Here is a 24,188-nt window from a genome sequence, read left to right as displayed (position 1 = left end):
CATGTGGAGTACACGCGCCTCCACCGGAGGTACTGTGCTCTGTCGCCGTCCATAGTAGCGCCGTCGACTTTTTTGGCCAATTTTCCAACGACCCAAATCAGAGCTTGGCGGCGCGTGAGGACGTGTGCGACGTGGTGTAAGGGTACCTGAGGCTTCCCTTTAGATTTTTCGACGCCTTGAATCAGTTTCTGATGTCCATTTTCCTAAATTCAATCGTTTTAGTATAGTGTTATTAATTGGTACCTTTATGTGCTTAGGTGCATTTGTTTGTGGCGTTTTCGTCTTCTTTTGTTTGCATGGCTCTTTCGACGGCTAAGTATCTGTGAGTGGACCCCTTCCAAAATGCATGTTTTTACTATTAGAAATGCATACATGAAAGCATGATTTTATGCTTACGTTACATGTAACGTTTATGAGGAAATTGGATTTATGCTTTATGAAATATCATGCTTTATCGAAAAGCTATTCACTGAGACATTTATGATATGATGTTTGAGCTATTGAGCTCTGATGATATATATATATATATTTTTTTGGAAATATTAAGTTCATGATTTATGTGCTTACTTAATGGTTATCCATACTATGAGCCTACGAGCCTACGAGTGATTGATACTTTTATTTGGTTTCGGTCGAGTGATGTAATGGCTTCAATCGAAAGATACAAAAGAATATCACAAAGGAATATCATATTGGATATGTCTCATTAACTCGTCATTACCAATGCAAAAAGGTAAGGACTTAAAGATGAGCCTTGATGTATCTCTACAGTTGTGGGAAAGCTTTCGGTTTGTCCTTCATAAGTTTTTACGGCAGTCATTACTCTATCATACATATCCTTTATAGCTTAGATATATGCTACTCGTACTTTTTTCTTCTCTAAAATCCTTTGAAGAATATCTCTTAGGACCCTATCATACGCTTTTTTCCAAATCTATAAAGATCATGTGCAAATCTTTTTTTCAAATCTCTATATATTTCCATTGATCTTCGTAAGAGATAGATTGCCTCCATGGTTAAGCATTTTAGTATGAACTCGATTTGATTGTCGGAGACTCATGTCTTTTGCTTTAGTCTATGTTAAATTACTCTCTCCCAAAGCTTCATTATATGACTCATTAACTTAATACCCTTATAGTTCATGCAATTTTGTACGTCGCCGTTATTCTTGTAGATAAGCACCAAAGTGCTTTTTCGCCACTCATTTGGCATCTTCTTCGTTTTCAAAATCTTATTGAAAAGGTTTGTGAGCCATGCTATACCCATCTCTCCCAAGAAATTTCACACTTCGATCGATTTAATCATATGTACCCACTGCTTTTCTATGCTTCATCTTTTTCAAAGCTACAACCACTTCTTCCTTCTTGATTCGGCGGTAGAAGGAGTAATTTCTACACTCTTCTCAATTACTTAGCTCTCCCAAAGAGGTACTCTTTTTATGTCCTTAATTGAAAAGATTATGAAAATACCATCTCTATCTATTTTAACCGCATTCTCTGTAGTTAGAACATTTCCATTCTCATCCTTGATGCACCTTACTTGGTTCAAGTCTCTTGTCTTCCCTTCCCTTTATTTTAAAAATGGTGGACAACTGGTGGTAAGTCATGGTTATCCACCCCTTTCAGGCCTAGAGAAGCTATAGGGAATTTCACCCTGCCCATGGCTACAGTCAAGCAGACTCACCAGCTCTTAGCATCGAACCTGGGACCTCCCATATTTTTTTTTCTTTATTGGGGAGCCACAATTTGCGCCATTTTGTGGTTCATGTCTTCCTTTCCTTAACTCTAGCTAGTTTATTACCTATTTTATATCCAATTCTCTTTCTTTGGTATCTAATCGCTTATACATATTGTCAAAAACCGCTAGCTTCGTTTCTCTCACAGCTTTCTTCACCTCCTTCTTTGCTATTTTAGATCTTTCACAATTTTGGTCAGTTATATCCTTGTATAAGGCTTTACAACTTTACTTCTTAGCCTTAACTTTGGCATGTACCTCCTCATTCTATCACCAAGATTCTGTTTGCGTGAAGTGAACCCCTTAGACTCTCCTAATACCCCTTTTGCTACTTTTTCAATACAACTAGCCATGAAATCCCACTTTTGGTTAACGTCTCCCTCTATATCAAAAACGCATAGAGTGAGTACCTTCTCTTTGAAAAAGACTTGTTTTTCTCCTTCTAGATTCCACCATCTAGTCTTTGGACACTTCAAGGTCTTGCTCTTTGTTCTATCTCTTTTGATATGTACATCCATCACCAATAAGTGGTTAGCCAAACTCTCTCCCAGTATAACTTTGCAATCCTTACAAGTTATGCGATCCCTCTTACTCATTAAGATGAGATCTATTTGTATTTTTAATGACCCGTTCTTGTAGGTGAGCACATGGTCTTCTCTCTCCTTAAAGAACGTGTTGGCTAAAAAGAGATCGTATGCCATTGCAGAATCTTGCAACCAAATGAGTTTTTTTAAACAAGTTTCAACAACATCTTTAAAGCTGTAAAAACTTTGGTACTTCCACAGTTTTACTGATTTAGACGAGACAATACAACTATGGAGTAAAACATCAAAGCATAGTAAAGTAGACATTTAGTGATTACATAAACAGTAACCATAAGGCGAAAAAACAAAACATGCTTCTTACATAAACAACATCTCCCTCCATTCTTAAATTCGGGCAGCCACAATTGCAGTCGCTCATACAAATAACATTAGCTTGGGCGTACAACGGTTGCACAACACCCGATGCACTCTTCTACTTCATCCATCCATCTTGTATTCTATGATTGAGGTCTCCATCCAATTCTCCGTTCTTTTGCAAGATAGATCCAAGATAACGAAAATGTTCACTCTTTTGTACTTCTTGATCTCTAATCCTCACCCCCTAACTCACTTGAACCTCCGTTCCCACTGAACTTGCACTCTATATACTCTGTTGTTGACCTACTTAGGCGATGACCTTTAGATTCTAACACTTCCGCCAAAGGTTAAGCTTCACATTTACTCCATCTTGAGTTTCATCTATCAACATTATATCTTCTGTGAAAAGCATACACCAAGGAATGTCATCTTGGATATGTCCCGTTAACTCATCCATTACCAATGCAAAAAGGTAAGGACTTAACGATGAACCTTGATGTAACCCTACAGTTGTGGGAAAACTTTCGGTTTACGGCAATCCTTGCTCTATCATACCTATCCTTTATAACTTGGATATATACTACTTGTACTTTTTTCTTCTCTAAAATCCTCCAGATAATATCTCTTGGGACCCTGTCATACACTTTTTCCAAATCTAATAAAGACCATGTGCAAATTCTTCTCTATATCTTTCCATCAATCTTAGTAAGAGATGGATTGCCTCCATGGTTGAGTGCCCTAGCATGAACTTGAATTGATTGTTGGAGACTAATGTCTTGACTTAGTTTATGCTCAATTACTTTCTCTCGGAGCTTCATTTAATGACTCCTTAACTTCAGCAATTTTGTACCTTGCCCTTATTCTTATAGATAGGCACCAAAGTGTTTTTTTGCCACTCATTTGATTTCTCTTCGTTTTCATAATCTTATTGAAAAGGTTTGTAAGCCATGTTATACCTGTATTTCCCACGACATTTCACACTTAGATCCCTATAATCATCTGGGCCCACTGCTTTTCTATGCTTCATCTTTTTCAAAGCTATAACTACTTCTTCCTTCTTAATTCGACTGTAGAATGAGTAATGTTTACACTCTTTTGAGTTACTTAGCTCTCCCAAAGAAGTACTCTTTTCATTTCATTGAAAAAGATTATGAAAATACTATTTCCATCTATTTTAACTGCGTTCTCTGTAGCTAGAACGTTTCCATTCTTATCCTTTATGCACCTTACTTGGTTTGAAGTCTCTTGTCTTCCTTTCCTTAAGTCTAGCTAGTTTATATCCAACTCTCCTTATTTGGTAACTAATCGCTTATATATATATCGTCAAAAGCCGGTAGTTTCGCTTCTCTCATGGCTTTCTTCGCCTCATTCTTTGCTATTTTATACTTTTCACAGTTTTCGTCGATTCTATCCTGGTATAAGTCTTTACAACATTCCTTCTTAGCCTTAACTTTTGCACGTACCTCCTCCTTCCACCACCAAGATTCCTTTCGATGTGGAGTGAAACCCTTGGACTCTCCCATATTGGCTAGCGTCCCCCTCTGTATCTGTTGACCCTAAAAACTACCAAGCCTATGTGGTGCACAAGACAAGTAGCTAACTACGTCCTTTGATTATGTGCGGGGCGTGCCAACTCGTCGGCCGAGCTCGGCCGAGGAGTAAAATGTGTTAATATAGCGTTGGACATGCTGCTGACTTCTTGATCTTGCGACTGCGGCCAAGGAAGGAACACGTCTCGGCCTTCGGGTTCTAGAGCCTGAAGACAAGGCTCCTAGTTTTGCGAATTTTAATATCAAATTCGGCTTTTAATGTGCCGAATGTAGTAACCTGTAACACCTCACTTCACCGAGAAGGCTAAGGAGATGACCTCTGCCAATAAGGATTCGAAAATCCTTCTTGACCGAGACTTGAATAGATAACTAGTTGGCCTCAATGCAGTGCTGTTTATCCAAACTGAAGGTGCTCCACGGTCGGCTGATTCTACGGCAACAGTGTTGTTTATCTACACTAAAGATGTCACCGGTTGCTTCCACAATGCTGTTTATCCAAACTGAAGATGTGTTGGTGGAAAAAATCTCAAGGTTGTTGAGAGGTTTCGCGTAGTGTGAGAGTTTGCACAAGGCAGTTTTGTGTGTTGAGTTGAAGGGGCTTTATAGGACTGATGTACTTGCTTGGCACGACTTGATCCTTGAGTAGAGTCCAATTTCAAACTCCCATGTGTTTGACGTGACTTGATCTTCAAATGATTGCATTTGATCTTTGGTGACGTGGCTTTACCACATGCTTTCCTCCATCCACACGTAATCAAAGCCATACACCTCCTCTGACACTTCATTATTGCACGGCACTTGAACCACACACAGAACTAACCCAAGAAACATGCATTAAGATATAATCCCCCATATTGCATAATTCTCTTGTAAATGGCACGTTTGGAATTATCCCCTCGCAATTAAAACTTCAAAAAAAAAACTATTTATACCAGATGCATGCGATTTGACATCAAACTTTGAAAATAAATCCCCACTACCAGTTGAGCCTTATCTTTGATCTTCTGATCCGATAGCATTTCAATCTTTTGGACTCTTTAATTATCTCTGCACTTTTAGAAATAAATTTCAATAATTCCTCAGCTAACATCATGATTATTAAAATCATAATAATATCTAGACAAATTATTAATCAATCATCTCAATCTTCTTCCAATCCAACGGCTCATAATTTTACTCACTCTACGGCCTCAATTGCTTGGCCGATAGTGTAAAATCGGGTCCAAATAGTACCCCAAATGCATTGGGTGAGTACTTTCTCTTTGAAAAAGACTTGTTTTCCTCCTTCTAGATTGCACCATCTAGTCTTCAACACTTCAAGGTCTCTTTCTTTCTTCTATCTCTTGATGTGCACACCACCACCAGTAAGCGATGTTGGTTACCCAAGCTCTCTCTCGGTATAACATTGCAATCCGTACAAGTTATCTGTTTGTGTTTTTGATGACCTACTTTTGCAGGTGATCACATGCTCCTCTCTTCTTAATGAAAGTGTAGGCTAAAAAGAGAATGTATCTCATTGCAGAATCTTGCATCCAAATGAGTTTTTTAAACACGTTTCAGCAACAATATTTAAAGCTGTAAAAGCTTTGGTACCTCAACAATTTTACTGATTTAGACGAGACAATACAACAATGGAGTAAAACGGCAAAGCAAAGGTGACATTTAGTGATTACATAGACAGCACCCAGAAGGCGAAAAAACAAAACATGCTTCTTACATCAACAGCGGCTCCATTCCTAAATCCGGACAGCCACAGCAGCAGCCGCTCATACAAACATCATTAGCTCGGGCCTGGTATATACGTTATGCTCCTCATCCTCAAGCATCGGGTACGATGCAACAAGAGCATCTTGAGCTCCGATATACAGTGAGTTGTAAATCTTCCAGTACACCTCTCTAACCTTCCTAGCAGGATGGAACAGCCCCTGGAGACAGTAGTTGAGTACAACCGCAGCACCTAATGCCACTCTCATCCCTTCAATTGCTTCCATGACCGCATTGATAACGTGTGGGGATGTCTCAAATATGTTTGGCCAGACGTAGTTCAGCAAGTGGACTAAAGCATCCTCACATCCCAATCCCGCTACTCCCAGAGCCATGTGCTTTACAGCAGAAGCAGCAGTTTGTCTGTGAACCAGATCTCTATCCATGAGGGCATCCTCTAGCAACGGGGTCACTGCATAGATATAGTCTTTCCCCATTTCACCAATGTACTCGAACAAGAACGAGAGGGACTTCAAAACACCATTCTGCACATTAAGCTCTGGAACACGATACTCATTCATCAGGGCCGGAAGAACTGTGAAAGGCGAACAGGTTTCAGCTACTATTGCGATTGCCACAGTGGTGCAGACACGGTTCTGCCGCTCCTGGACTTTGAGATTGTTCAATAGAGTTGCGAGGACATCTTGTGGACCAATGGCTTTGGCAATGTAACCAAAAGTATTCACGGTAGCTCGCCGGATACCCTTCTTATGAGCCTTGAGCATCTCAAGAAGCTCAAAACAGATCCTCATCCACTCCCTTGCTGGGACAAACTCAGCACCGCGATCAGCAATACGACCAACAAGGTCAATACAGTTCTCCTGGACTTTCTCATGCCTATTCTTCAAAATTGGTGTCAACCTGGGAAGCAAATCCTTTATAGGAGGAGTCATCTTTGTCATACCAATAACATTCACAATTGCCTTCAGCGCTCCCAGAATTGATCCCAAAACTTCTGGATACTCTTCTCCCAAATACTCATACAAGACAACACCAAGATGACCCATCAGTTGCTCCTCTTGGCACTGCTTCATGACAACAGCAATTCTCGAAATAAGATCTGCAGCTTGCTGTCTGACCTTTGCACTCTTGTTATTCAAACGCCACTTAATGGTACCACAAATCTGAGGAAGGTAAGGTTTCACCCTCAGACCAAGAGAATTCACAACTGCACCGAAACCATTAAGCATCACATTTGCATCATCACTCGTCTGCTCCTGGAAAGCATAAAGGATACCATCAATGAGAAGCTCCTCCAACCGAGCATCAATGTCAGATGCACCCAAGTTCACAACCACCTTCTCGATTGTCTCCATAACCATTCTCCTATACGGTTCACTCTCATCTTTGAGATCCTCAACAATTCTCCCAACTATATCAGCAACACCCACTTTGTTTGCTATCTCTACAGTTGTTTCCACCAATTGCCTGTAGTTTCTCCTATCCAAAGCCATCCTTCTAACCCAAAAGTTTTTAAAGAATTCAGGAAGAATATCACTTCTTATATACTCAGGCTCTACACCTTCTGTACTCACACACTGTTTGACAACTTTGAGCACAATTTTCTTCATCTCTTCATCGGGAGACTGAAACTCTCTAATCAAAACAACCATCACTTCCTTTGTATAGTAACTCGCATACATTGCATCCATAAGGGGAATAATAAAACCAATTGCTTTCAAGAAGGCAGCCAAAACCTTACCACGGTGAGACCTAATACCCTTCCACAATGGCTTCAACACAGAGTCAAAGCTCTCAATACCGTATGGGGCAGCTGCCTCAGCAAGAGCAGCAAGAGATAGAGCAGTAATTGTCCGAACCTTCTGATTTTCATCACTCAGACCGTTCTCTATAATTTCCACAAGGGACCTCAAGTGGGGAAGTACAGCACACCCGATCAAAATGGCAATCTGCTGAACAATCTTGATTCCAGTGTGCCGTGCTTGCCACGACTTCTTGCTCTGACACACAGCTTTCAAAAAGGGCAACAGGGCAGGTATACCAAGTGCAGAAGCAACAACACTAAAAGCTCTGGCAGTAGTGTTCCTAACATATTCATCAATGTTATCAATATCCGGACGCATCGCTGCAATCATAGTGGCCAAACCAGCTGCTTTACTAAGATTGGAGATAATTTCTCTCCCTTCAACACGCGCATAATAGTCTTCATCAATCAACAAAGGTTCAATAACAACAAGAATCTTATGCACATAAGGACGTACTAACTCATCCAATTTATAAAGCACTCGATCAATTACCTTAACCAAAAGATGCCTCTCTTGGTCTTCCAAAGTGGGTTGCATAAGCAGAGGCAAAATGCGGTTAAACAAGGGGCCAGCACCAAACTCACGAGCCTTATCAGTAAGCTGCCTCAATGCTGTCTTTCTCTGCTGTGGTGTTCCATTCTTAACTTTAAGCAGAAGCTTCATAATCTTCCGCTCTTTCTGCTCATCAGGGGACAATTCCTCCTCCTCATCTTCATTCAGCAATGCCCCAAAGTATTGATAATCCTCGGGCTTCATAAACGGTAACCCACCAGGCAACTCCTTAGGCACATCAAACTGCTGCCCACGATTCTCTTCCGGAATAGAATACATAGGAGTCCCCATTGGAGTAGGGGTAGCAAGAAGCTTCCTCGCCGGAGTCCTAATCGGCACATAAGAAGACGGTGGGTCCAAAACTTTATACCCTTCTTGAGGAAACATAGCATCCAGCTCTTCATCAGTCAATGGTCTATTCCTCTCTTCAATATCCTTCTCCCACCTCAATAGATTATACTGCTCCGGCGTAATGGCTCCCCTCACATTAATAGCCCCGGGGGTTGGGGTAGCAAGTTCAACTCCACCTACAGGGGTCACACCAGGTGTATAGGCAGCAGCAGGGGTTGCCCCAGCCATTGGGGTCGCACTGCCCATTGAGGCAGGGGTCTCATCCCACCTTGACCTCTGCCGTTTCGGTGTCGGTGTGGCCATCCCAGGAAGCTTCGGAGTCGCATCCCAAGCCATCCCAGCGGGGGTGGCACCGGGAGTGACAGCACCAGCTGGAGTAGCATCCGAATCTGCCACCCGCCCCGGAGTGGGTGTCTCATCCCAGCGGTTCCTCCTCCCCAGTGATGGAGTCGAATCCGAAACCCTCCCTGGCGTCGGAGTCGCATCCCACTTTCCTGGTGTCGTATCAGGCAAGTCCCAATCCGACGTTTTCGCCTTCTTGCCCCCACCATCGCCATCCTGAGACTGGTCCCACCGATTCCTCCTCTTTTGAGGCGCCGCCTCTGCTGCAGCAGGCTTATCCTCCTTTTCCGGCGGCGCCTCCTCTTTCTCCTTCATCTTCTTAGCAATAAGCTTCAGAGTCTCATCCTTCTCCCTCTTCAGGGCTTCCTCCCTCATCACATCGGCATAAGTCCTCACCGACGGGTCCGGAGTCTTCTCCCCGGACGCAAACGGGTCGTGCCGCTCAGGCGATATGATCCGGTTCAACCTCCGCTGTCGATAATCATCCTCCCGATCGATAATCCTCTGCGGCTTCTTGAACCCCAAATCCTCATCGGCGTCGCCGCCTCTCGGCCTCTCGTTCAACACCGACTTGGGGGCCGTGTACGACGCCGCCATCCTCCGAGCAATCTCGTTGTCCATGGCCTCCGCGTTGTCATCGTCGTCGTTCACAGGGATCGACGAGACGTATGCGCCCTTGTCTGTGCCGCCGTAGAGGTCTGTGTCGAAGGTGACGGAGGTGAGGGAGGCCAATTGCTTCTCCATCCTCTTCCTCTCTTCCTGCGTCTTCTCTATCTCGTCGTCGGACGCCATAATTAGGGTTTTGGTATCGAGAATTTGGTACTAGGGTTTGAGCGGGGATTGGGATTTTAATTCAGGAATTTAGGGTTTTTGGGATTGAGATCGGATCTCCGTATGTATAAATTAGGGGTTTGTATTTCGGGTATTCGATGGGCTTGGGTTTTCCTTTTGGCCCAGTAAAAGAAAATAAACCGACATGCACAAGTCCGTTGGTGGATTGGTCAACCAAAATATCGACGCCACGTGAACAATATCGACCCCTTTAAAACATGTCTAACCGTCACAGTAAGTAGTCCAGTAGTAAATGCAGAGACCTTGGCTCCTCAATAAACAAAAAAATAATAATGTAAGAGACTTATGGTTCGATGATCTGAGCTAGTGATTGTGCTTAGTCTATGGGCACATGCATGATGAAATTCTCCATAGCTTCTTTGGGCCTAAAATGAGTGGATAATTGTGACTTGTCATTCGTTGTCCTCCTTTTCAAAGAGAGAAAAAAAAAAAAAAAAAAAAAAAACCAACGATATAAATGTTATCGTTATTACTATGACATTGATATTCGGTTGCACTATCGTTGCTCATGTCGCTAACATCCCTATCCAGATTATGTGTTGTGAAGAAGATTCAATTGATTGTATTAAGATTTCCAACTTGATTGGTTAAGATCATTTATCCCTTGAATATTATATTTACATAAGTTCCGGAGACTAAACCTTTTGACATTTGACCAATTTACACCTTCAGTTAGAACGGATGAATGCAATGTGAGACAATTGGTCAAATATCGTATAAGGTGCAATGTCAAAAAATTGAAAACTCATGACTCATTTTAAAACTTGCTCGAAAAACTTTGACCGTATGAAATGTACTTAGCCGCAATAACTATGTAGTTCATAGAAATCTGGTTGTTGTTAGTACAAACTACGAATGCTCACACTCACAGACCTAATGAAAGAGATGATAACATACTACAGTTGCAGAAAACTTAATTTGAACAACTGAGTTCTTCATGTAGTAAATCCGATCGCGGCTCCTCGACAGCCTCAATGGCAAAAGGGAAGTTCCTCGTAACATTCATATATCGGTAGTAGAAATGTTTGAAGTCGGTGTTCTTAGTCTCCAGAGGATAGAACTCCTTGCAGCATACAAAAGAGAAACTGAATGAGAAGCCAGAGAGAGAGGGCTTAATCTGCTGCTAACCATCCAAGGAATACATATGCTGAATTAGTTCATTCCGAGGGCTATTGATAGGGGAACAGGGTGGGAGACGGGTCTCTCCACAACTTGCCATCAACTAAGTCGAGTTTTTTCATCTTTTCCTCGCACCAAAACAGCTGCTCTTTACTTATTCTCACCATCCGGAGGGTTCTTGACAAAACCTTGGAGTCAATGAGGCTGAACAAAAGCTGAACATCTTCCTGTCATTGCGGCCACAATTTCTTCTTCCAACCTTTCCTCTTTTTGCGCAGTTCCTTTAACTTCATCCATTTCTGCAGCACAAATACACAAGTTTCAAGACATTATATGATCATTTGAGTAAAAAGAAACGGTCATAATAGTAGTCCAAGAGTACCACACATACAAAACAAGATCATTGTTAAGAACACCAGCTTCAATAGCACACATTGCATTCTCGAAGACAGAATAATTACAAAAGGTTCAGAACGCCGGCTTAATATAATTGTGAAGAACAGCTTAATATAATTGTTAAGAACACCAGCATAACTTGAACAAGTTTTTAGCTAATCTATCTAGATATTTCGAACAAACTAGATAGTATCCACGGAAATTTTGAATCTGACACACTAGACATCATTTGGTTCGAAGATCTATCAGTTCCCAAACCACAATGGTCGTGGGATAAGAAAAATTGGATAAAGAATTCTATCACTGAAGGGTAATCTAGTACTCCATCAAATGTTTTATGCATGTATAAGCATATATGCTCACAAACCCCCTGAAAGAGAAATCATGAAGAAACTCACACAAGTAAGAATATGGCTAAACTCTTTCGGCAGGTAAAAAGTAATAGAATTTGAAATTAAAACCAAGTAATCAACCAGACCACTTTTATCATAAGACTTTGAAATACCTTGTATAAAGATGCTAAGGTGGAAACACGAAAGAAAAGATACACTAGAAAAAATTTCACCTTCTGGAGAGAAGTTTGAATCTGCTGAAGTGGGGTGGCAGCCTGGTTTTGATTCCCAAACAAGTTAAGAACAGAGCTTGGTTTTTTCTTATCCATCTTCAGGAAAAGCTGAAAAGTAAGGATTGAGGTTTCAATAATCTTGATGAGATCAGGAGCATGCAACGACGAATCTGATTCTTCTTCCTCCTTTCCTTTTTGTATTGGACCTAAACAAATTCATGACGCCAAGTTCTTAACATCGGAAACAACAAAATTTACCAACACGTCATATTAATAATAGAAAGCTGAGAAATTAGTATATATGAATTTGGTCGTGCATGAAAAACAGATAAGAATTTGACTGTGCTTGTAACTGAACTTACAACCACAGTCAAATTCTTGATCATAAACATTTTGGATTGACACAAGAAGCTTACCTTGTATATTAGGCACCCGGAGTAAATTAGGAAGAAGTCTTTGCGTGCGAGCATAAATTTCGGCCCTGTGGCCCTCCTCAAAAGGTTCATTTTCGATATACCGTTGTAGTAAAACCTGGAACTGTTGAAATTGTTGAGCACTGTGGTTGTAACTGTTGGAATTTTCAGGTTGGCATGCAATTAGCTGGTTTAGCTGAGTGTACTGACAGTGCAGTGCCTCCCAAGACAGGCAAAGTTGACCTACATATGATGTCTCGATATCCTGGTAAGGATCATCATCAGGCTGCTGAAGGTGCTCAGTCTCATTATCAGGCTCTTCAATCTTCTTCAAAGAAAGACAGCGAAAAGGGGAGGTAAGCTTCTTAGATGCAGATCGCGGTGATGGAGTCGTGGGTGTTTGGATGCCTGAAAGACAAACATTTACTTGCAATGAACGTTTAAATAATCTATTTTTACCAAAAAGAAAAACAAAAGAAATCTAAAAAACTATCAGTCCGCAGTAACCCTGGAGCTCAAGAAACAACATATGGACAAACGTATTGTTTCATTTGTAGTATAACTAGCTTCACAAACATCAGCTTGTGTACTTTTACGAACTGCTAGTATACCTACAGCTTAACTGAATCAAGTTTCAATAAATTTGAGCTATCTACGTTTGTCTGAAAATTCAACTCTCTGCCAATTATTTGAAAGAGAACTATGCTCAAATCAGATTCACGTCATTTCAACACCGCCATCTCCTCGTATCTTTACTTATTCTAATCTCCCATATGGCTTGTTGGGCACATAGAATGTTTATTTTCTATTTACCTATGAAGGGGAAAACTTCATATGTATTTCATGCAGGTAGATTCATATAAAGATGAAACATTTCAAGTTCAAACAACCAGTCAAAAAGAAGTAAAGTCCTAAAGCTTAAAGTACTAATTTGAAAAGGTAAAAAATTAGAACAAATTACAACGCTTACAAGTTCCACTAAGGTGCTGCGCACTCATCTGCTCAAAGAACAACATCCTTTCCCAGTATTTGTCATATACAGCAACAAAGCCACACCACCGTAGCTGGCCTTCTGCTTCTACATCCCTCCACTCATTAGAGCTTGTCGCACCGGCTTCTTCTTCTTCTTCCTCTTCAGGTAATGACTCTTCTTCCGGAATCAGCTCCATAAAGCTGTTCCTTCTCAATTCTTTTAACTTCCGCTTGACCTCCTCAATTATGAAATCATCATCATCGTCCTCAGCCTCGGCCACAGGATCAGCATTGGCCGACTTACCAAAGTCATCGCCACTATTCTTCTTGTTGGGTTCCTCCGGCTGTGGCACAGGACTGTCCTCCGACACATTTTCAGGGTCTGGTTTGTGTGCTTTCCTAAACTTCTTCACTTTGAAGAAATCCATAATCCACTAAACAAATTGGGTTCTCTTCAACCCGGCAAACTTATGAATATCTCTTTCGTAATCAACAATTCAAACCCCGAAAATAACACCAGCACACGAAGTACCTTTGCCAACTAATAACTCTATTATGTTCCAAGGTCGTTATACATTGAAGGCACAGTGAGATCTACCAGCAGAAATTCAAGTATGTTTTGACTTATGAACAATTAAACCGTGAAGTTCTAACAAAAAATGGGGTAACTCGTACTTCTCAAAACCCTTCTGAGCCAGAATCCGGTAAGCAAGAAACCCTAGATCTAAGCAGAAGATCAAACAATCCAAGCTTCCTTTACAAGAAAACTATCGATCTAAACATTGAACTAGTAACAACTCAGAAAATCTGTTGAGCTAAGAACAGTAAAAGTACAAACTATTTACTCATTAAAGTGCATTCCACTACCTTTGGTAAAATGGACTCACAAAAACACCAGAGAGATCAGAACCCACAAAACTTGCTCAAAGATCAGCAGATTTCTCCAACATTTTGCAGTTCCTGGAAGCACATTACACAAAACTCACCAAAAAAATAAAAATCCCAAATCATCCTCATCCAAAGAAGTTCAACAAGATTTGTTCCTTTCTTCACTGTTACTGCTCAAACCCCATACATTTGAGGCGCACTGCAGTAAAAAGCAAGTCCCGGAAGAACAAAAAGTACATAAAAAGTACCACAAAATTCCAACTCCTAAAAAGCCCAAAAATTTCAAGGTTTAGAAATTTAGGACTCAAAAGCTAGATCACCAAAAACCCATCAAAATCCCAGAAGATCCAAGTGCTTTTATTTGCAGCTGAAGCCACCCAGAAACCCCAAAATTTCAAATGTGGAGAAAAAGAAAAGAGCTTCCAGCTGAAAACCCTGCAACCCAGAAAAGCAAAATATGTGCAGAGAGAGAGAGAGCACTGTTTGGCAACAATGTAAAACGTCTCAACCCGTGAGCAGTAAATTGTTGGATTAGCATATTTTCCACTTTAATTTGATCTAATTAAGTTAATAAAAGTTTCATTATTTAATTTTTCTTTGATTTTGTTTAATAAAATGATTTGGGTGATTTATTAGTTTAATTTTTCAAATTAATGGGTGGATTTAGGGTTTATCAATGTGTTGGGTTTTGGATTTTTCTGGGAATGGGAAGAGCTCGGAATTCAAGGGGGAACGCAGGACAGTGGACATTACCATTACCAGACTGTTTTGTCAGCCCTCGTACAAAGAATAATATCGTCATGAACAAATTAAGAAAAAAAGCCGCGCAAAAGTGGGTTTGATTTGTGCATGGTGGTCTGAAATTACAAACTTGCCCTCCTTTACTTTGGAAAAATGTGCATCATTTTTCTTGCCCTTTTGATATCATAAAAAATCTTGCAATGAATTTGGATATGAAATGAAATTATTTGGTAATTTGCTGTCGGTTAAACTTAATCAAGTCCAGTCATTTAGTACTATAGTCTAGTGATATTTTTTTTCATGTGTAAGTGAGAGATTTTAGGTTCGATTCTCGTCAAAAACGAATTTAAACCACGTTATTATGACAAATATATTGTAAGGCTTAGCTCACTTCTCTATCCATTTAGTATAAAATGCAAATAATATCACTTGTTAAAAAAACTTAGTCAACTCCGAGTCAATTAAAGAAAAATGGAATTGAAACATGGATTGTATCCGTCTTATTTCTCTTTTGCAAACTGATTAATTGTTTTAGTAGTATAATTCGATAAATTAATATTTGTACGTGTTAAAAGGTAAGTTTCACAAGTAATTGATTAGTAGTAAGAGAGTGCTTTACGTTTCATTTATATCGTTTGATTTTGTAAAAGAGAATGTTATCATTATTAGCAAATATTGTCATCCCAATTTCATACTAATAGCATGACAAAGTAGAATTTTATGAGTAACGGGCCTACATTCATGTGATTAACTCATCATGAGATATGTGCTTGTTTAGGAAAGAAATAACTCAAATTGACAATTTATTTGAAAATGTTCAACAAAGTAATATTATGTGCATTAAACTTTCCTCTTTTTTAATTTTTTTAATTTTTTTGAAGAAACTGCATTAAACTTTCCTTGAGATATTGAAGGAAGAACTAAAAAACATGTTTCTCCTTGGCAGAATCGCACCTATTAATAAGTTTTTAGAGGTGAAAATATTAATCGTCCCTATTAGTATTATTAGGTGTGATTAAAATAGCATCCAATATTAAAGAGGGATTGGATGGGAAAAGTGCCTCCAAAACATTTACCAAAAACTTTCATATCTGTGGGGGTTTAATTTTGGGATTTTTGGGGGAGATGCGGAAACTGTGGAACTGCAAAGGGAGGGAGGGTTTTATTAAAACTCTGGTCTCTTCCTTACCGAATGAATTAAACCTAACTAATTGGGCTCTAACGTTTGATTTTATTTTTTTTCTCTATTTTCATTTTCTTCTGTCTCATCTCTGTTTCTTTCGCTTTCTCTTGCTTTCTTTCGATCATCTCTTAATTTATTCCCTTCCTCATCCAACTATTAACGCACTATGGTAAGCAAAATCAAGTTTTTTTTTTCTTTCTTTTTAATCTATTCTTATTGTTTTCTCCTTTTATATGAGTCATATTTTTTTGTTTTTTGTTTTTTTATTGATGAATTGATTTTACTAACTTAGGATTTGGTTTTTCATTTAAATATTGAAGGCAGGAAGTGTGTGATCTTGAATGTGTGATTGGCTCACAATTTCAAAGGTGTGCAATTTAGGTTTTTTAGTGCTGTTAAATGGTTAATTTAGGTTTTTCCTTTCAAAAAATTCGTTGATAATTTTGGATTAAATTTTGTTTTGTTATTTATTGTCGTTTTCTTTTGTTTGATTTTGATATTATTTGTATTATACTTTTATCCTTTGTAGTCAATTTTAAGGACTACAGATTATTTGAACTTCAACAAAATACTGCTAAAAAAATACTAAGAATACATCACCACTATTATGAAATTTGTCATCATTTATTAGTGAGAGGTTTTATATTTGCTTTTCTTCAAAGACGAATTTGAACAACATTATTGTTAGCTCATGAGGCTACACCTACTCCATCGTTTGTTAAAAAAAAAAAAAATATATATATATATATATATATATATATATATATATAACATCAATAAATATGGCATGACTAGTGTACTAAAACAATGAGAAAAAAATAAATTTAGTAAATTCTTTTTGAAGCATATTATCCCCTCGACTGCGATCCATGCCTTAAACTATGATCGTAGTGCAATTGGTTGTACTCAAGGTTTCCGTTTAATAAATGATTTTTTTTGTAATGTCGTATGAACTTGCAACATTTTCAATTCGTCATATGAATTCAAGTTTTAAGCCACTTCATATCAATTCTAAAAAAATCATTAATTTGTCATCTCATCGTAATTCTTCTTAAGTTTTCTACCTAATATAAGCAATGGCGAAGCTACAGAGGGATTGGGAGGGGCGGCCGCCCCTCCCCTCGCCGGAAATTAAGCCTAGGAGCATGGTTCCGCTCCTCTGGTCTAGTCAGAGTTAATGTATGCACCTGCACTGCAGATCGATTTCTGGGCTTGAGTTTCTACTGCTGCTGTGCAATAGCTTATGTTATTTTTTTTTTTTCAAATCCCTTAAATGAAACGATGTCGTTTCATTTTGTATTAAAAAAATAAAAAATAAAAACCTCCTTAATCAAACGATGCCGTTTCGTTTAATTGATTAAAAAAAATAATTTTAAAGGGGACCACTGCCTCCATGCCTTCCATTATTCAAATGAGTCTTCACTTTTTGAAAGCCAAACCCTTTTTAAAACCAATCAGAAGGCCCGTGTGTGCCCCCCTAAATCCCAGCAGCAGTTTTCAGCGCCCTCCTCCCTCCGTTCCGTTCCGTTGTCCTTTATTTCTCCTTCAATCCAAGCTAGTCGCCACTGCCAGCCTCTAGCAGCCAACTGTTGGTTGGTTTTCCACTTCTCTCTCAATTTTAGGTTAATTTTTAACATTCTAATTTGTATTATCCCTAACCCTAATTGACTAATTAATATGAAATTTTAGTTAATTAATATAGAATCATAGAGTAATACACTAATTAGTTATTGATTATTGATTTTTGCGTATAAATATGAATCCTATGAATGATTATTGATGAATGAAATTATTGTCTAGAGTAAAAATTGAATTCTTGATTATTGATTAATTGATTACTGATATTAATTTATGAGTTGAATTTTTGTGTATTAAATAATTTATATGAATATTGGTATTGATTAATTGAATTGTTGATTTAATTAGTTAGTACTCATATTGACTATAGTATAGTTTACTCTAAGATTAAGAGTCTAAGACTTTTTTTTTTGTTTTCCATATACAGTTACTCAATGGAATGATACTATAAGAAACAGTGCTTAAATCCTCCTTCAAATATTCCGGCTAGTCCTTCTTCGAATATTCCAAGTAGTCCTCCTTCGAATATTCCAAATATTCCTTCTTCGAGTATTCCGGGTAGTTCCCAACAAAGTGAGGTCACTGAGTTGGATGAAATACTGGCTAATCTTCCTGTAAACCCTGGACATAGACATCAAATGCTTGATTATCCACCTAATTATCATGAAGCAATTCGTCGACACTATCTCCAAAATAATCTTTGTCAACCTAAAGACCACATCATACCCAGAAAAGTTAGCAACAATTGATATTTTGTCACCCGTTGGTTTGATAATTTTAAGTGGTTGGAGTATGGTATAGTAAAAGATGCCGCATTTTGCCGTTATTGCTATCTATTCAAGTGTGATTTTGATAAAGAGGGGAAATGTCGGAAATGATGTCTTCACTGAGATTGGGTTTACAAATTGGAGGAAAGGACTCAAAAATTTTGAGATCATGAGGGAGGTGTTGGAAGTCTTCATAATAAAGCTTTACAACAAGCTAGAGATTTGACGATGCAAGAGCAACATATTGAAACATTTGTGATTAAGCAAACCGATAAAGCTCGCATTAATTATCACACTTTATTGCGTGGCGCACTTGATTGCACAAGATTGTTGTTACAACAAGGTTTGCCTTTTTGTAGCCATGATGAATCGTTCAAATCAAGCAATAGAGGTAATTATTTGGAGCTTATGCCATTTCGTACCGATCATAATGATAAAATTAGGAAGGTTGTGTTTGAAAATGTTTCCAAGAATCTCAAGTATACTTCTTCTGATATTCAAAAAGATCTTGCCTGTGCTTGTGCCATTGAAACTATTGGTGCAATTACTAAAGATATGGAAGGTACATTTGTTTCTCTTTTAGTTGATGGATTACATGATTCTTCAACTAAAAAGCAAATGGCAGTGGTATTGCGTTATGTGAACAAGGAATGAGAAGTAATTGAAAGGTTTTTGGGTGTGCAACATGTTACCTCTTCAAGCGAGCCTCTACAACTAGTAGCTCGCTTGAAGAGGTCATTGAGAGATTATTTGCTTCAACAAATTTGAGCATGTCTAAGTTACGGGGACAAGACTATGATGGAGCTAGTAATATGAAAGGAGAACTAAATGGCCTTAAAGCAAAGATTTTGAACAAGTATCCTCAAGCATTCTATGTTCATTGTTTTGCACACAAACTTCAACTAGCTCTTGTAGCCGTTGCAAAGGGAATTAAGGGTGTCGCCATTTTCTTCAACAATGCTAGTATTTTAGTCAATATTATTGGATCATAGTGTAAGCGTCGTGACACATTTAGATTGAAACAACTAGAACAAATTAAGAAAGCTCTTGATATTGGTGATCTTGAAACGGGTAGAGGGTTAAATTAAGAGATTAGTCTCATGCGTCATTGTGATACACGTTGGAACTCACATTATGGTACTATAGTTAGTATCATTGTCATGTTTGAAGCCGTGGTGGAGGTGCTTGAATGGATTAAGGATGATACCAACCAACACAATTTTGGTGAAGTAACTAAGTTATTCCGTGACATACAAACTTTTGATTTTGTGTTTAACCTTTATTTTTATAAGACTTATATTGGGAATTACAAATGAGTTATCACAAGCATTACAAAAGCAAGATCAAGATATTGTGAATGTGATGACGTTAGTGGAAGTATACAAGTAAAGACTACAATCCTTGAGAGATGATGACTTTGGGGACTTGCTTGACGATGTACAAAAGTTTTGTCAAGAGCATGATATTGTCATTCCTAACATGGAGGATTTGCGTTTTGTACCCGGAAAATCAAGGCGTAAAGCTCCAAGACTCATAAACTTCCATTACTATCGTGTGGACCTTTATTTTCAAATCCTTAATACACAATTAAAGAAATTGAATGATTGCTTCAATGAGGTAAACACCGAATTGCTTCTTTGTATGGCATGTTTGAGTCCGGTGAATAATTTTGCATCTTTTAACAAAACAAAAATTGGTCGTCTAGCCCAGCTTTATCCTCAAGATTTTGATTGTATGGACCTCATGAATCTTCCAATTCAACTTGACAATTACATTCACAATATGAAGATGCATAGTGAGTTTTCATCATTGAGAGGAATTGGTGATCTTGCAAAGGAGTTGGTGAAGACCAAGAGGTATGCAAGCTATATGTTAGTGTATAAGCTTCTTACATTGGCTTTGGTGTTACCAGTTACAATTGCTTCGGTGGAGAGAGCTTTTTCTACTATGAAGATTGTAAAAACATCATTATGTAACAAAATGGAAGATCAATGGTTGAGTAATAGCATGCTTGTTTACATTGAGAGAGATGTATTTGCTTTTATTGATAATGAGCATATTATGCGGCGTTTTCATGATATGAAACCTCGTTAGCAACAATTGTAATTTGTTTGTATTGATAAATTATGGAAGACATTACTATATAAAGGATTTGGTTGTTGCTATTCTTTTGAACCTTGCACTCTTTTAACTTCGCCTCTCCCCTGTCAATTCCTGGCTTCGCCACTGAATATAAGTCATGTGACTTATTTTGGGCATTTCAACTCCCTACTACCCTTTAAAATTGCTTCAGACATTTCAAGGTTTATAACGTTTCGTTTTTTTATTGACATGATTGACCACGTTTGTTTTAGACATTTCAAGATTTAGAACATTTCCTTTTTGTTATCGACATGATTGACCACGTTAAATTCTCAAACAGTACTAAACACAACGCTAAACATCAAAAAAATTTCAAATTATACGACACGAAAAATAATTAGTAAAATTCAAGTAACACAAAGAATAATAAGAATTTCAAATTGTACTATATATAATTGTTGGCCACAAGGCTAGTTTGCAAAAGAAAGATAAAAAAAAAAAAAAACATCTTTATACAACAACATTCAAGCATAACTCTTGTGACTTCCATATAGACAAATGTACTTGTGACTAATCCGAAAAAGATGTGCACTTAAGGTTGATCAGTAAGCTAACCAAGTGGATGATATTGGTTGAAACTTGTTCTTTGCACAACCCAGCACATCATAATAATCTACATAATTGAAGCAGTTGCGAAAATCTGTGAAGAGCTTTTCAAACACCCTCCATTGGACTTTGATCGATCTTGAGTATGGGTACGGGAGAAAAACCTGCTCATAAGGAATGATTCAATGTACTAGCACCGCGTATCAAGGAAAATTAACACGTTGCAGCAGCAATATAACCTTAATCATGTCTGTATCTTCTGCATTTCGACAGTTGTTATGTTTAAGTAATTGAAAAGTTTTATCATTTTCCTCTAAAATGTCAAGAACAGCCAGCGAGATCTGGGAAGCAAGATCATGAGCCATGACCCTCGATTTCCCACAAGCAATTAACTGATCTACTAAACACAGTAATTCCAAGTCAGGAGGTTAAATGAGATCACAGCCTGGTATTAATTAAACTCAACGCAAGCAACAAAATTCCCCATCAGATTTGGTATGCAATATGTATTATCGTTGTCACATGACTGTAGACAATATGCATTTCATTACCACATACCGATGCTAAAATTCCAGAACATTAGATGGCATAATGGATCACAATTTGTGATACAAGTTTGAGATTGTAAACTTCTACTTACATCATGTTATGTAAACCAAAACTTTTGCAACATGTCCACAAGCTAGGAGCAAATACAAGATTAACTAGCCTATATTAACTTTAAACCATCAAACTTGAAATCGGGGATCAGTACTCGCATCATAAATTTTTATTTCACAGATTAATTTTCAGTTCCAGGTTTATAAAGGCAGAGAAAGCAAGATAGAGAAGTGAAATTTGAAACACACCTATGAGGGTTTCGTGCAGTATACTAGAAGAGGGTGGCATAGTTGAACGTTCAAGCTGCTCTTTTAGAAACAAATAACTATGGCCCACAATCTCATCAATTTCGCCATCCAGAGAAAATATATGTTTACTAACATATAAAGCTTCAAATCTCTTGCGAAAATTTTCAGTACCTTAGCAAAATATAATGCATGGATATATAACGATAAGCACATGCATCAAATTAGCACCTAGGGGAGAGTAAGAGCTACAGTTTAAGATATAAATAAAAAATATCCAGGCACAAGTCATAACATGATCTTTAATAAGATGCCAAAAAATCAAGCCTAGCCAAAAGTTGTCATTTGATTTAATTTTCAAGCGGGAAGTTAGAACAAGAAAAGGAATTTGTCCTTAAGGCAATGGCTAGATATAGACCATCAATGATTATATTGCATTTTTTTCAGAACAACAAAATATGAAAACTCAGAAGAAAGGAATTACTAAAAGAGAGGGAAAAATAGGGATTGAAGCAAACATGTTATTATACCTTTTGCTCAATCCTCGAGGGATAGGTCTTGGCCACCTTTTAGCTTGGCTAGCCAAAGGAAATGTCATAGCAAGAGTAGCTTGCCACAAGAGTTCTCCTTGAAACAAATTGGCCCACTGTTTTTTAACGCAGGAGATTTGTGCCCACTTTGAGACAGGAACTCGGATGAAAATTTCTCTTACGAGATGATCAGGAAACTTTCCGAATGAATTATCAACTGACATTAACCTGTCATTTGGATTGTTATCTATCATTAGAGCTCTGCACTGCAAGAACAAAAAACGTAACAAGTTACTTCAACAAGAAAATCAACAAAATGAACTAATCTTCATTTAAAACAAGGCCATATTTATGTTTACGAACAAATACAAGATTTTTTAAAGCACATAAAGTTCCTAAAAAAAGAATAAACCCTTAAAATAGCATGGAATCTATATAGGGGCAGATACATAGTTATGTCATAGAAATTCAAAGACTCCATCAATAGCCCCAAATCTATTGAAAGAACCAATTCGTCATCCAAAAGGGTCAAACTGGGAAAAGTAACTCATGGAAGGAAGATGAATTAACAGTGTAATGACAACATGAAGAGGCATTTAACTCAAGCAGAATGGTGAGGATTGTTCATGAGGAAAGAAAAAACTTACATGAAATGAGATTTATATTTTTTTATTAGCTTCCTCTCTCGCGTAACCGACACTTTTTACATATGTACATATCAACATTAGAAGTGGGCATCAAACTAGTTGAACTGCTCCAATTCAAATCGAAGTGGTTAGTTTTGTTGGTTTTGATGATTAGATATTCAAATGGTCTCAAAACTAAATTGAACCAAGCTATGTTGGTCTGGTTTGCACATGGTGTTGGTCCCCTATAAATAAAACTAAATAATACCTTTCTCATTTTATTCATCTTTATATGTCATTTTTTATTTGTGAAATTAGAATTGAGATGGTTTGGTTTGGTTTGGATTTACCCTTGTTTTTGTTAAAATTGAACCATATTGTTCTGTTATATGTATAGTAATTGACAGTCTCAAACAATCATGTTAAATCCTTGGATTCCCTTTTAAAAATTGCAAATGGTCCCTAAGGGGAGGCTAAAATGCCTCTGTGAATATTCCCGATCCCCCGAAAGGTTGGACTACCGTAACGAAGCCACCAGTTGATCCCCTTTTAAAACAAAAATAAAATGCAAAAATCCGTTGTAAACAATTATGTTGGTTTTGGATTAAGCATGAATGATTAAGATCAGCTTCAACATCATGAGCCAGTACTCACATTTCCGTTTATATCTTTTATTGATGCCATGATTGTGTGACAAAGTTTACAAATTCTATTTTACTTTTTTCAATATCAATTTTTCTTTTTTGAATAAACAATAATCTACACTATGTGAGAGGGGGTAGGTATAGCCTCACAATAGGCTACCAATAATATGAATCAAATTTGTCTTTTGCAAGAATTGAACCTAAGACCTCTCACTTTCAAGTGAAGATGAATACTACTAAACCATAATACAAAGTGGCTTTTGTTAGATTAGACCATTTTCAGAGGAACTATCACAAATGCCACATAGACATATAACAGTAACAAATGACATACCATTTATTCTAATCGAGATATCAAAGATGACACGCTCTGATCCTGGTGTCCAAATGACAACTGGATGGCCACGTGCTGGTTGACAC

General features: G+C 38.0%; 2 protein-coding genes across 2 annotated transcripts; both read right to left on the bottom strand.

Moving 5' to 3' along the window:
* Positions 1 to 5,702: 5,702 nt before the first annotated feature.
* On the bottom strand, positions 5,703 to 9,862 carry LOC137749494 (uncharacterized). Its single transcript, XM_068489594.1, has 2 exons — positions 5,876 to 9,862; positions 5,703 to 5,845 (listed from the first exon to the last, which is right to left on the bottom strand). The coding sequence occupies exon 1, from the start codon at positions 9,751 to 9,753 to the stop codon at positions 5,953 to 5,955; it is 3,801 nt and encodes a 1,266-aa protein (XP_068345695.1). The 5' UTR covers positions 9,754 to 9,862; the 3' UTR covers positions 5,703 to 5,845; positions 5,876 to 5,952.
* A 719-nt stretch (positions 9,863 to 10,581) lies between these two features.
* Positions 10,582 to 14,658, bottom strand: LOC137709487 (uncharacterized). The gene is made up of 4 exons (XM_068448580.1): positions 13,277 to 14,658; positions 12,310 to 12,714; positions 11,894 to 12,099; positions 10,582 to 11,231 (listed from the first exon to the last, which is right to left on the bottom strand). Exons 1-4 carry the CDS (start codon positions 13,704 to 13,706, stop codon positions 11,163 to 11,165), a joined length of 1,110 nt encoding a protein of 369 aa, XP_068304681.1. The 5' UTR covers positions 13,707 to 14,658; the 3' UTR covers positions 10,582 to 11,162.
* Between the last annotated feature and the right edge of the window lie 9,530 nt (positions 14,659 to 24,188).

Source organism: Pyrus communis, chromosome 11, assembly GCF_963583255.1.
Source record: "Pyrus communis chromosome 11, drPyrComm1.1, whole genome shotgun sequence".
NCBI lineage: Eukaryota > Viridiplantae > Streptophyta > Magnoliopsida > Rosales > Rosaceae > Pyrus > Pyrus communis.
The sequence above is the reverse complement of the archived record's forward strand: the minus strand, read 5'-3'. Positions and strand labels throughout refer to the sequence as shown.

Coding starts and splice junctions, on each gene's coding strand:
- LOC137749494 (XM_068489594.1), bottom strand. CDS start 9,753: ATGGCGTCCGACGACGAGATAGAGAAGACGCAGGAAGAGAGGAAGAGG.
- LOC137709487 (XM_068448580.1), bottom strand. CDS start 13,706: ATGGATTTCTTCAAAGTGAAGAAGTTTAGGAAAGCACACAAACCAGAC. Junction 12,715..13,276: donor GCAGCACCTTAGTGGAACTT/GTAAGCGTTGTA, acceptor TTTGTCTTTCAG/GCATCCAAACACCCACGACT. Junction 12,100..12,309: donor CCGGGTGCCTAATATACAAG/GTAAGCTTCTTG, acceptor GAATTTGTTTAG/GTCCAATACAAAAAGGAAAG.